The 13,312-nt window shown below is 35.2% G+C and overlaps 2 protein-coding genes across 2 annotated transcripts; both read left to right on the forward strand.

Annotated features, from left to right (window-relative positions):
* The first annotated feature begins 3,426 nt into the window (after nt 1–3,426).
* Nucleotides 3,427–5,894, forward strand: LOC142636714 (uncharacterized). Its single transcript, XM_075811002.1, has 2 exons — nt 3,427–3,905; nt 5,196–5,894. Exons 1-2 carry the CDS (start codon nt 3,443–3,445, stop codon nt 5,669–5,671), a joined length of 939 nt encoding a protein of 312 aa, XP_075667117.1. The 5' UTR covers nt 3,427–3,442; the 3' UTR covers nt 5,672–5,894.
* A 1,821-nt stretch (nt 5,895–7,715) lies between these two features.
* LOC142636508 (uncharacterized) lies at nt 7,716–13,098 on the forward strand. The gene is made up of 6 exons (XM_075810759.1): nt 7,716–8,112; nt 8,231–8,271; nt 11,571–11,734; nt 11,847–11,949; nt 12,048–12,217; nt 12,313–13,098. The coding sequence occupies exons 1-6, from the start codon at nt 7,886–7,888 to the stop codon at nt 12,763–12,765; spliced, it is 1,158 nt and encodes a 385-aa protein (XP_075666874.1). The 5' UTR covers nt 7,716–7,885; the 3' UTR covers nt 12,766–13,098.
* The last annotated feature ends 214 nt before the right edge of the window (nt 13,099–13,312 follow it).

Below are 13,312 nucleotides of genomic sequence, written 5' to 3' on the forward strand. Positions count from 1 at the left end.
TTCTATTGAGGTCCAAAATATTACAAATATTTAAATCAAAAACTAATGGACCCTCAAAGATAGAAAAGGCCCAATTCGTGAGCCAATGCCCATTTAAAATTAGTAAAAGAAAGCTCAAGCTCATGAATGGGTAAGGCTTGACCAAAGCAGAGGAAGCTTGGCCTAGGCTTTGTGAGTGAAACCCTCAAGGAGCCCATAAAGAGACTAGACTAGGATACTGAGAAGCTGCCAGAACTGGGGAGGGGATCCTTGGGAAGTGCAAGAAAGAATCAGCTATGAGTTAGTTCAGAGAAGCATGCTCATGGGCATAAGAAATGAAGAAAGAAATGTTCCATCAATCACTAGCAACTCAGAAAAAAAAGGCTTTGGAAACAGATGAGGACTTAGGAATTAACACCTATGAAGGGAAGCCCGGTAACTCGGGAAAAGCAGCAAAGTGAACCATGAAGGAAGGTGGCTAGGGATCTTTCAACCTGAAATGGGGGAATCTACCTATTTAGAGAAAAAAAGAAAAAGGATGAGGCAACCAAAATGGGGGTTTTAAAAAGCCTCTCTAGAAACCTTGGAAAAAAAGATTAAAAGTCAGCCTCTAGACCTCCCCCCCCCCCCCTAGAAGATGAATTTTAGTTGGAGACTTTTTAGAGGGAAACCTCAAAAGAAGAATATAGCGAGAAAATAAAGAAAGAACCAGACACCAACGTTGCTGACACAACATTTGTTCTAGTACCCAGGGCAACAAATAAAGGACATCAATGGTACACCAAAAACCCTAGAAAGGTACTATAAAATGAGATCAAGCCATTAGCAAAAACCATTCAGCAATAAGAAATTAGAGCACAAAGACCCTCTGAAAAAATCCTTTAAATCTCAGGAAAATAGAAATAGGGAAAAACACTATGAGGGATCCCAAGACAGGTACTAGAGAATACACTTGGATTTAAGAGGATTCAAACCTCACAAGTCTTGGAAGTCTATAGAAAGCTATCCAAGTTTGAGACTTTTGAATTTATTTGAATCTTGTAACACATCCCAGTGAAAAGAAGGGTCCAATGTACTAAAACTTAATATAATGAAATATCATTTTATTTTATAAGGATCCTTAATGTCCTTACATGCTTTTTCTTTATTTCTTTATTGTTCCTTAGCTATTTACTTTATAATATGTATATATTTTCATGTATGAATATGTATGTGTTATAGGATCCATGCTTTGTGCACAACTTGGTTCATAATCAGCCCAATATAGTTGCGGTGAACCAAACCCAGTCCACCAAACAACAAGTATAAGACCCAGGATCCTTGTTTCTACTTGGGCCTGGGTACTGTCCAAAAAAAGAAGCCACACCTTGATGAGTCACCCTGTTTCTATGGTTCCAAATGGTCCATAGAGTCATGAAGATGGCCTGCAAGACAGTATTGAATCTGTCCCTCTTACTTTGTATTTAGAAAAGAGCAACGTTAACCAGTGATGAACAAATGTGTTACTAAAATCTAATGAATGAATGGCTAGGGTGGAGCTGTGTCGACAAGCTCTAGTAAAGGGACAAAGCCAAGAAAAGGTGGGTTGTAGATTCATCTTCTTCTTTGCATAGAGGGCATGTACTAGAGGTTGAGATGCCTTTGTTTTTTAGGCTAAGTAAAGTGGGTAGGCTATCATGCATAAGTTTCCACATAAAATTGTTGATTTTTAGAGGGACCTTAACTTTCCAAATTAAGTTCCACACCCTTTCTTGAGTCTGAGCTTGCCTAACAGGGGTTGAATGATCCTTCACCAGGAATTCATATGCCTTTTTGACCTGATAATCCCCATTCTTTGAGTATTTCCATAGCATTTTACCTTGAACTAATCCTGTTTTGGAAATAGGAATTTGCAAGATTGTAAAGGCTTGGGGGGAATGGGTATAAGGATTTAATCAGATCTGTTTTCTAGGTATTGGTATGTTGATCAATTAAGTCTCCCACTTTACCAGTAGTAAGGCTTGGGTGGTTTAAGTTCAAAGAAGGGCAATGAAACCAATTTTTGTGGTTGAGTGGAATACCATAACCATTTCCAACCCACCATTTCCCCTCTCTCAGTTTATGGTTTTCTTGTTAGATGATGTTTTTCCAATACCAAGAGTGGTGAGGTTTAGGTCTACATTCCTGAATTGAGCAGCTAGAGAAATATTTAGCCTTGAAAGTTCTAGCCAACAAAGAGTGAGGATTATGGCTGATTCTCCAATAATTTATTATCCAAAAGTTGTACCTCAAGATGTGATTAGATTATTTGGGAAAAAAAACGCAAACCAAAACTCGACCACAAACTCATCATCAATCATGGCCCACAAATGCTCTCCTAGAGTTCACAATTGCTTCTAAAGAGATTTGAAGAACCTAATTTCCATAATCATTTAAGTTTGACTGCCTTTTCTCACATCATATTTAATCTTTTATGGAACAAAAGAGCCCAACTATTTAGCTCCATATCTAGTTAGCTATCCCATAATTATATATAATCCTAGCCTCTGAGCATGCGCTCATGCTTGTGCTCAGAGGCTCTTCTATTTTTTGGGTAAAGATTAATAATTTGCATTTATTATGATTTGGAATTTCTACTTTTTCCAATCACAAAAAAAAAATCTAATGGTGTGATGAATACGTGAGGTGAGTTTTGTAGATTGGAAGAGTTTTAAAACTAACAAAAGAGTGATCCCATCTTGTAGAAAGTTAGTGAGTAAATGTAGGAATTTAAATCAACATAAAAGTATAAGGTTATAAGAAGCAGGAAAGCATTTCAAGGTAAATGTAGGAATTTATTATCTTTGTCAATTTACTATTTTAACCTCCTTTTATGTTTTAGGTAGGGGTATTTTTGACAATAAAAAAAGTAATAGCTAACTTTCTTTTTGTCAATTTACTATTTTAACCCCCATTTTTAAATTGTTGGTTAATTAATTGAGTATTTTTTACATGAAAAAAAGTAATAACTAACTTTTTGTATCTTCTTAATATATACAGATTATATCATATCAAAAAAGCAATTTAATATGATATAATATTATACATAATTTTTAATGTCGAAAAAGTACAATGAAATTGGCCGGAATCAAAATGTTCCATTCTGATGGAAAAGCCGAAACTAGGTCCGAAATAGTATTTTGAACATTTTTAGTCTTAAAAATTTGTTCTCTTTTAAACCAAAAAAAAAAGGGGTGGGCTACGGTTGTGCATATACACACATACATAAGGAGAAATCTAATTGGGCTTTGGAGAGAGAGAGAGAGGTATATGTATATTTCTGATTGGGCTTTGGTGAGATATTTGGGCTTCAGGGAAAAAATGCGAGATGGGTTCAGATTTTGGGCTAGATGGGTTAAGCCGGACATGCTCAGTTATACATTAAATTAAAGCAATAAGAGCCAAAAAGACAAATTAGTTGAAGGCTTGAAGCAGTTGGGAAGCTATGGAGGTTGAAGGAGAAGACGGTTCCAAAATTGTGTTACAAAATGCGGGGGACAAGGTTGTGTTTGGACGAGGCTTTGGTTTTAACACGAAAGACAAGACAGTGTCACGTCGCCACGTTGTGTTTGAACTAGCCAAAAGTGGCGAGAGCCAAACTGGGTCCAAGTACTCCAAGGTTTCGTTTGAGGTTGTTGGGAAGAATCCCATGTGGGTGAGGGAACATGGGAGTGGGGAAATCCGGGTTTTCAGGAAGGGTGAGAAGGGTGACGTGGCGGAAGGTGATTGGCTCTGCTTTTTGTCTGGGAAGAGACCTGTTTGGTTTGCCGTGAGGGAAAGTGAGTTTGGGGTGAGAGCAGAGAAGAGGGTTTTGGAGAGTGAGATTGGTTTGCGTGAGAGTTTGGGAGGTGGGTTTGAGTTTGATGATGGGGTTGATGTTGAGGCTTTGGATATTGACCCTGTTAAAGGTATGTGTTTTTTGTGTTTCTTACTCGCTTTGCTTTGATTTTGCTGTGTTTGGTTGCTGAGAAAATGTTGGAAAGGAGAGTTGGAAATTATAAATCTCTTTGTTTTCTAGCTTAGCTTTGACCATTTTTTGGTATAACTTATATGGAATATTTATTTCTTGTGGTGAACTTTTTCTGGGACAATCTTGGTTTTTAAATTTTATTAATGTATATAGGAATAGAGATAGCTGAGTTGTAGAAATGCATGCTGTGGAAAATTGAAGTCCTAGGGTACATTTAATTTTGGAAATTTTTATGTGATGCTTAATACACAATACTGATGCTAATTATTGACTAATTAGCTTGACATATTAGTTTGAATGGTCCTCTGACTCACTCTCAACATCAGATTTCTTTCATATGATTATTTTGTCTTTTCAGCTATGAAGAAAGTAGAATTGAGTATGTTTGTGTATCATAGAATTTACTCTCTACCTTAATCTTCTCTCTCGTAAGAGTTATAATAAATCAGAGTGAGATGCTGAGAATGGTTGGTGGTAAATGTTGGGATCATATATCTTAATGTTGTCTTCTTTATTCCACGGACATTGTACCACTTAGAGTTCAGTTTTTTTATTTATTTATAAGGATTCCAACTTTGCACTAGCACCCTTAGAAATGTCATTTACATCATGTTTTGCTTCACCCCTAGTAAAAAGGAAAGAACAGAAAACTTTTAAAATTCCTCCTTTGCTGAGAGAAGAAAATGTGTCAAAAGATATTGGCATATTTTCCTTGTAGCTCACCTAAAGTTTACACTCAAACTAGGTGAGATTTGGAGTAAAAGTTAAGTGTAAGTGATTTGAGATACCAAAGATAGATCTTCCTCTTTTTTTCTGTCTATTTTCTCTTTATAATCAACAATTATCAATTCTAGTTCATTTGTTCTCTTCAGTTTATTTTCCATTCTAATATTGATTGCAACTTCAGCATCAGAGAAATAGTTTTCATAGCAGGCTGTTTGTGACATTGATACTTTTGCCTTTGTGTGTGTGTGTGTGAGTGGGCACACACATGCATGCACTTGCTAGACAGAGTCTGAGACTGATTTCTCACAGCTTGTCTACCATGTAGAATTGGATTTTGTTCTACTATGTGCCCGAGATACATAATAGAAGTTCTGTAAAATATATACTGTTGTTGTAGATAACTAGTTCACATGTCTGTTATGCAGTTTTCTGTTTGAATCTCTGTCTTAGTTTCATTTTTAATGTCATGATGCTTTTGTTAATTAAAATTTGGGAAATGCAGAGTTTGGTTTTCTTGTGATGGGGCACGAGTTTGATCACTATCCCAAGCAAATGCTCCGTGATATAAGAAATTGGGACTGGTTTCTTGAGGAACCTAAAAGAGATAGTGATGATGATGAGTATCTTGAGAAGAGCGGAAAGAGGGGAGTGATGAAAAGGAGAAGGAAAGCTGCAGGCAATGATGATGATGATGACTTTACAGGTGAGAGTGGTGATGACAAGGAGCTTGTCGCAAAACTAAGAAAGGTTGACAGACCTAAATATTCTACAAGATCAAAAGACCATGACAAGCCTCACAAGGAGGCCAAAGGTAGTAAGAACTCTTTGCAAAAGACAACTAGAGGTGCAAATGAAGATGATGATGATGATGAAACACTTGGAGGCTTTATTGTTGAGGAGGATGATGTGGAACAAGAAGAAGAAACTGATGAAGATGAAGAAGAGTTTGTTGAAGATGAGGAAGAAGTAGATGATTGACGCCAAATCAAGGAGCAGATACATAATTTTGTAAATGATGCTCAAGATGAACAGTTTTGTATGTGTAATTTCTTATACGTGTTTTTTGTGTTACGTTTTGTACCATATGTTTCTATAATCTCTCTGTAGCTTATTTGGATAGAATTTCCTTGTGTTGTAAAATATGGAATTTTCTCTTCAGATTTTAGACATTGGAAATTGAGAGTAGCTAACATTGTGTTTTACTGAAGCTATCTTTCAGTTACTTGTGGTTGATACATCTCATGTCCTGTATATGATTTCAATTTATTATACAAGAAATTAGTAGCAGAATCGTTGAGACATATATTACCCTGGCTCCTTTCCTGAATTGGCAAAACAGAGATCTGGGTCAATGTCTTCAAAAGCTTTGGGGGGGTTTGGTGAACTTCCAAATGGTCAAGTATTTCAAAATTAAGGAATGGTTAAGCTGGTAAGATAAGAAGAGATAAGAGTCAGAGTGGTGTTAAGGCATGAGTGTCCAAGATATAAGTGTAGCTTTTGTAAAGGAGGAACCAAAGAAGACTCCAATGGGAAATTTGGAAACGCATGGAAGATGGAAGATCCAATTGAAGTTAATGGGTAATGTAGTATGTTTATTTTCAGGTTGCAAACTAGAAATGCTGATAATTTGTGAGTACTGGATGAGGTTGAGAACCAATGCACCAACACCTCTACAAACACATTCCTCTCCATCATCATGTTCAACCTTTGACTTGTACGGCTGGAGATTGCTGAGATTCTCAGTGGAATGTATAGACTGTAGAGTTTATATGTGCGACAAAATTGGAGATAATCATCTTGCTTTTCATGGTTTCTTAGTGTACGTTCGATTCAATTCCAGGTCTGTTACTCAATAAGGAAAAGCTTCATTAATTGAATCAACACCCACCAAATTTCTAATTCAATTCAACACTTAAAATACCTATTACTATATATATATATATATTTATTTATTTATTTAATTGTGCCAATTGTAACTATTAATTTTTTCAATTTCATCAATCAGCCTTAAAGATCAACTCAGAAAATTTCCTTAATCAAGAGAGTTTTTAATGATAAAATTGACTTGATTTACAAAATTAAAGGACAAAATTGACATAATTAATAATTGAGTAGCTTTACTAAGGAGACTTGTACCTCAGTGACGTAACTAATTCTTCTTTATTATGGGAACTAGGATTCAAATCCTGCCCTCTCATTGTTAAAAAAAAATTGAGATATAAAATAAGAAAAAAAGAAAGAAGTTAAATAGCTTTAATTTAAAAGAATGATGAAACTGACATAATTAAATTTATGGGATGAAACCAAATCTGTAACAAAGGTTAATAAACCAAAATTATTGTTTGGTCTTCTCAAAATAACATTCAAACAAAGATATTTTTATATAGAAAATAATGAGCGGAAGTTATAGATTTAAATTCTTGAAATTATATTGCTAAGAGTCTTGTAGCTTAATTACCATCTTCTAGTGTTTCTAACAAAGATATCTGAGCTCAAATCTTAGAGTCTGTTTGAAAATAACTTATTTAGCCGAAACTGAAAACTTGTTGCTAAAAGTACTATAAATAAAGCTGAAAGATAACTAAAATAATATAATGAGACTCATAAATAGTACCAAAAAGTACCATAGGACATGAATAGTACAAAAAAAAAAGTTAAATAATAGCAAAAATAAGCTAAATAATAAAAAACCTGGTTTTTTAAACTAATGCCAAAGGCAACATTAGTCTCTCATCCCTACTGTAACTATAAAATATTTATAGTAAAACAAAAATTGAAATTCTATCATATTTAAAATAGAGTAAAATTTGACTCAAAAAAAAAAAATAGAGTAAAAATTATTTATTAAAAAAAAAAAACCCTGTGATTGAGTCCATAAGGCCCATAACCATATGAAACGATCTGAGAAAATCAAAAAAGTGCACAAGGCCCATAAATCCACTTTGTGCTAACGATAAAAACGACATCGTTTCCAAAACGAATCCTCAGCTAGTATTAAATAATAAAAAACCCCAAATCGAAAATTTCAAAAAATAAATTTCACCTCCTGAAAATCTCTCTCAATGCGCGCCGTTTCGAGCTAGGGTTTCTGCAACACCAAAAAAAAAAAACCCAAAAAACCAAACAAACAAGCTCAGCCAAACCTAGCTAAGTCCTAGACGAAGCTCAAAACCCCAAAATTGGGAGCCTCAAATGGAGGATTACGCAGAACAATCTCATTTCGAAGACGACCAATTCGCTTACAATGGCGAAGGATTTCGCGAAGATTTTGAAACCCTAGACCACCGCCACCGCCACCATCAGCGGCGAGAGCAATTCGATTCAGAGCGCGGTTTTGAACCGGAAGATAATATAAATAGCTCAGGCAATGAGATAAAGCACTCGTCGATTGTGGGTCACCGTGACTCTGCCTCTCTAGGGTTAGTTTGAGAAATTTCGGTTTTTTTTATATGTTTGTTGAAAATTTTCTCATTCTTGGTGATATTGATGGAAATGAAAATTTGGTTGTTTTGGTTTTTGGGTTTCTGTGGTGTGTAGAAAGCTTTTTGTTGGAGGCATTTCGTGGGAGACCTCTGAAGGTACTTTCTAAAGTTTAAACCTTTTTATTCTATTTGTTTTGGTTAATTTTAAGTTATTGTTTTTAGTAAATTCTTCATTATGTGTGTTTTGGATTTGAATCATTTTGTTAACTTTAACATTATTGGGTCTAATGATATTTTAGAGTTATGGGTATTTGAATAGTTATGCTATGATATAAACGGGATTAGTGGTGTTTGTGTAGATGTTGAATGTGAAGGTGAATTAGGGAAATGATGGTTTTTTTTTTTTTTTTGGGGTCTGCCTTCTAGTCATTTAGCTATGGAATTGAGTATATGGATTGATTTTCTTGTAATGGTTGATTATGCATTATCTTGGTTTACGTGGTTGCTTGTTGTTTTAGTTGTAATTTAAGTTAATCACTTATTGGGCTCTTTTTTAACTAGAATTAGTGGGGTAGTGGAAGCTAAATTAGATTGGTCTTTACCTTTTCTGCTTTTGTGTATCATATGGGATAAGAGAAGTCTGTGAATTTTGGTCCTATAGAGGTAGGCCGAGGCAGCAATATATGGCCATTGGGATTTAAGGTGTTGTGAATCTTGTGACATCTTGTGTTGGATGGAACTTTCCGTTTTCATCATAGTGTGTTTCTCAACCGTGCCCCCCCCCCCCCCCCCCCCGGCGCCCCCTTTTTAATCTCATACACTGAACTTGCTTATTTAGTTCATTTTGCCTCTTTTTTGTCAATATTCTTTTTGTTGATTTAATGCTTTAGAAAGGATGTTGATTAATGGTATTTTACATTATGTGGGCAATTTATATTGGATTTGGAATGTGATTTTGTAAGTGGTGACATATATATAGTTTTATATCTGCTCCACCACGTCATTTTAAAACTTCTTGGTTTGTGTACTTGAATGAGGATCTATATCTCCCTTTTCTGATTGTGGGGACATTATGAGAAAATAAGGATAATTATGGTTCATAAGTTGAATTGTGTCATACTGTCATGGGCAGTGTTGTTAAAAGCGTTGAGCGCACTAAAGCGCAAAGGCCTCCTGGAGCCTAGGCGCAAAGTGCAAGCGCGTGCCTGATCGATGTGAAGCGCACATTAAAAAAAAATTAATAAATTAAATTTTTTTTTTAGTAATGATCAATACAACAATCAAGTGATCAATTAATTATATAAATTACAATAAACATTTTATATAATTTATATAACATTTATATAATTCTTTTGTGCTTTACAAAATATATGCAACCATGATATTTGATGGCCATGATTACAAAACATGATTGAATCAAAATAGAAGTATAGAACCAAGAAGGCAAAGGCTAAAAAGTACTAGAATGTTAAGTAATGTTATCTTTGTGAGTGTCTAATTTAGTGTTTGTTTGTGTGGCTGTGGTTAAAAGTTTAAAAATATGTAAAGAGATAGGCTTAGGTGTATGGTAGCACACCACACTATTAGTTTTTATATATTAAATCAATGGCTTATATCAAACATACTTATATCTAATGGCTAAAAATCAAATCAGGAATTTTTTTAAAAAAAAATTACAAAAAGCTCAAAAAAGCGCTCTTTTGTGAAGGCGCTTCATTTTAGAGGGAAAAAGCCCCAAGGGCTCTATGCTTTGCGCTTTAAGTGTGCTTTTAACAACACTGGCATGAGTTGAGACAAGTGATGGTGTAACAAATTTTTGTTTAATGTTAATTATTTATTTATTTTTGATAGGTAAGTAAGAATTTTTTTTTGATAGGTAATTGCTATTTATTAAAAATCAAAAAGTGTATACAGGGAATATACAAATCAAAGAAAAAACAGAAAAACAGAACATGACTAGAAAATAAAATACAGCGAAACCAGCTGTATAATTAATGGAACAAAAGTAGAGTATCTAGGAAATCCATCAGAGAAAACATGGAGAGAGTGGAGGACTTCAATCACCATTCATAAAGAGTCTTCAGAAATAAAAACTTGAGGTTTGGTCCAGTGGACTCTTTTTCCTCAAAAATGCCACAATTCCTTTCACCCCAAATGCACCACATGAAAGGCTGCCTCCCACACTGTCCCATATATACTAGAACCTAACATGCCACTCCAAGATTCTAGCATTGAAACAACAGAGTTTGCCATAACCCAAGGAAACCCAACTAGGCAGAACTATGAATATTGAGTACTGCTAGGTTTTTGTCATAGTTTAAGAGCGCCAATGCATTCTCAGATTTCTAAAGTGAAGATTAAAATTCATAATGTGGTTTTGTTGCTACTGTATAGCAATAAATTAGTACACATACTTTGTATGATATCCTTTGTGAAGGCGCGATGTAAAGTTCTGAAGGAAGAAGTAGTTTGGTCTCATGGATATGATTCTACTGCATGATAAGGTTATAAATGTAAGAATTATAGTTTGACATCTAAAGAAGCATATATTATGGCTTGGGGCAGTCTGGTTTGTAAATGTGTGTGTGTCTATATATATATATATATTAAATTCATGATTGTCAAGTAATTGTTTTTGTGAGTATAATTGTCAAGTATGTTTGTGGTTCTAATCAGTGGAAATTATTGCTGTAAGCATGCCTATGTATCTGGAAAAGGTTTATTAAGTTGAGTTGAGTTGCATAAAATTTGTCTATAAGCTGGCTTGCGGGCAAACTCAGGCAAGCATGGTTGGCTCAGCTCATTGTACTCCCTGATTACAAAAGTGTGGCTTTTGTGGGCCTGTTGCAGTTGTGAAAATATGGTAAGCTGACATTTGAATCCTGTGGATTAACTATAACAAAGTTATTCCTCTTTGTTTGTCATAGCTTATGAAAGCAAAACATTTACTAAAATGTATTCCTACACAAATTGGGATCACCATCACTACTAAAGGAAATTTGACATAGTTGTCACTTAATCAAATTTTAAAACCAGTATGATACGCTTATCAAAAAAATAAAAAATAAAACCAGTATGATACGTGCAACAAACTAATGTATGCCATGTCAACTGCACTGGACTTATTTAATAGTGCAATTGTTAATTGCTGGCTTGCTGCAAGAATATGATACATAACAGTGAATTTTATTTTAAATTATATAAAATCTTGTTAGTATATTTGTTCGAATAGTATCTCTGTTGTTAGTTTGTAGCGTTCCTTTTCATTTGTATTTCTAAGTTGGTTCTTTTTGTGGGAAGAGGGAGTAAAAGGATATATAATAATTATATGATAGAGATGTTGCTTTTGTATATTTTGTTCCATTCCATATTGCATATTCTCATCCCTTTTATTCTCAAGTAGTTGGGACTCACCTTTTTGTCCTATTGACCTTTTGTGGTTATCTTATTTTCAGATACCTTTGCTAGTTACTTTGGTCAGTATGGAGAAATAACAGATTCTGTAATTATGTTGGATAAACATTCGGGAAGACCACGGGGGTTTGGATTTGTAACATTTTCTGACCCAACAGTTGCTGATAAGGTTTTGGAGGATGAGCATGTTATAGATGGTAGAATGGTAACATTATTATCCCATTTCTCAACTGTATGGTATTTTCAGGTTTTTTGGTTTGCCACACATTTTCCCCAGTATTCTCCCCTTATGGGTAGTGGAATTGTTTCCCAATCAGGTTGAAGTGAAGAGGACAGTCCCTAGGGAGGATACAGACTATAAGGGGGTATCAAAAACAAAGAAGATTTTTGTTGGTGGAATTCCACCATCTTTGACCAATGGTATTGTAGTCCAACAAAAAATTTTGATTTTACTATAAGAAAATTCAATGCATTAATTAAATGAGAGTTTCTTTTGACTATATGTTTAAACATTGCAGAGGAGTTGAAGGAATACTTCTCTTCTTATGGTAGCATTGTTGATCACCAAATTATGGTGGATCATAAAACTGGGCGGCCTAGAGGCTTTGGTTTTGTCACTTTTGAGAGTGAAGACAGTGTTGAAGAAATTTTTTTGGAGGGAAAATTGCATGAACTTGGAGGCAAGCAGGTTAGTCAAAAACCATCTTAAGACTTGGAAATAGTGTTCTGTGCATTTTTTTATATGAAATCTTAATATGATGTTCACTGTAAATCCAAATGTAGGTGGAAATAAAAAAGGCAGAACCCAAGAGAGCTGGCGGTGATTACAGGGGCAATGCTGCCAAGTCATATGGTGGTTTTGGCGGTGGTGCAGCTGGATATGGAGGGTATAATTCCAGAGGTCGGGGTAGTGGAAAAATGGACAGGGGATATGGTGGGTATGGTGTCTATGGTGCATATGGCGGTTATGGAGGAGGCTATGGTGGAAGTTCTGCAAGTTTCTATGGTGGCTATAGTGGATATGGATATGGATTTGGGTATGGTGGGCCCATGTATGGAAATGCTGGATATGCTGCTGCCGGTTATGGCATTCCTGGTGGTTATGCTGGTGCTGCTGGATATAGTGGTAGTAGAGGATATGGAGGAGCCGATGGTGGTGGTGGTTATGACAATGGTATGGGATATGAAAGGACTGGTAGTTCTGTGTCTGGAAGATACCATCCTTACAGAAAGTGAGATAAAAAGGAAGATACCATTCTTACAGAAAGTGAGTGAAAATCTCCAAACTTCATAGTCTGGATCAACATCTGATAATGATTGGAGATTTCTTGGTTTCTCTCCTCAGAAGCAACTGGAGACTAATCGGTTTCTTCTTGGAAGACAAAAATGGATTTATTTTTCGAAAGTGGAAGTATGTCTACTTCTTTGAACATTTCTTGATAGCTGCCCGAAGGGGTCAATTAAATGTATTGTAATTGTGAAAAGAATTCAAATGGTAGTGTTGAAATTTGCTATACTTTGGTCTTCATAAACTGTTTCAATCAGAAGATTAATCTTTAGAAACTCTAACCTCGGTAGCATGAGAAATCTTGATATAGCTATTTTCCCACTTGCTCTGTACATAAAATGAGTGTGCAGGTTACAAGAAGATTTGTAAGCAATAACCTGTAAGTCTCACTCTCATATGTTCAACTCAATTCTTATCGAATGTTGTAACTTGTGGTGTATATAGAACTGTTTCATATTGGTACGGTGCAGTCTTGTACCATTTGGTAAAAAGTAA

Source organism: Castanea sativa, chromosome 5, assembly GCF_040712315.1.
Source record: "Castanea sativa cultivar Marrone di Chiusa Pesio chromosome 5, ASM4071231v1".
Lineage (NCBI taxonomy): Eukaryota > Viridiplantae > Streptophyta > Magnoliopsida > Fagales > Fagaceae > Castanea > Castanea sativa.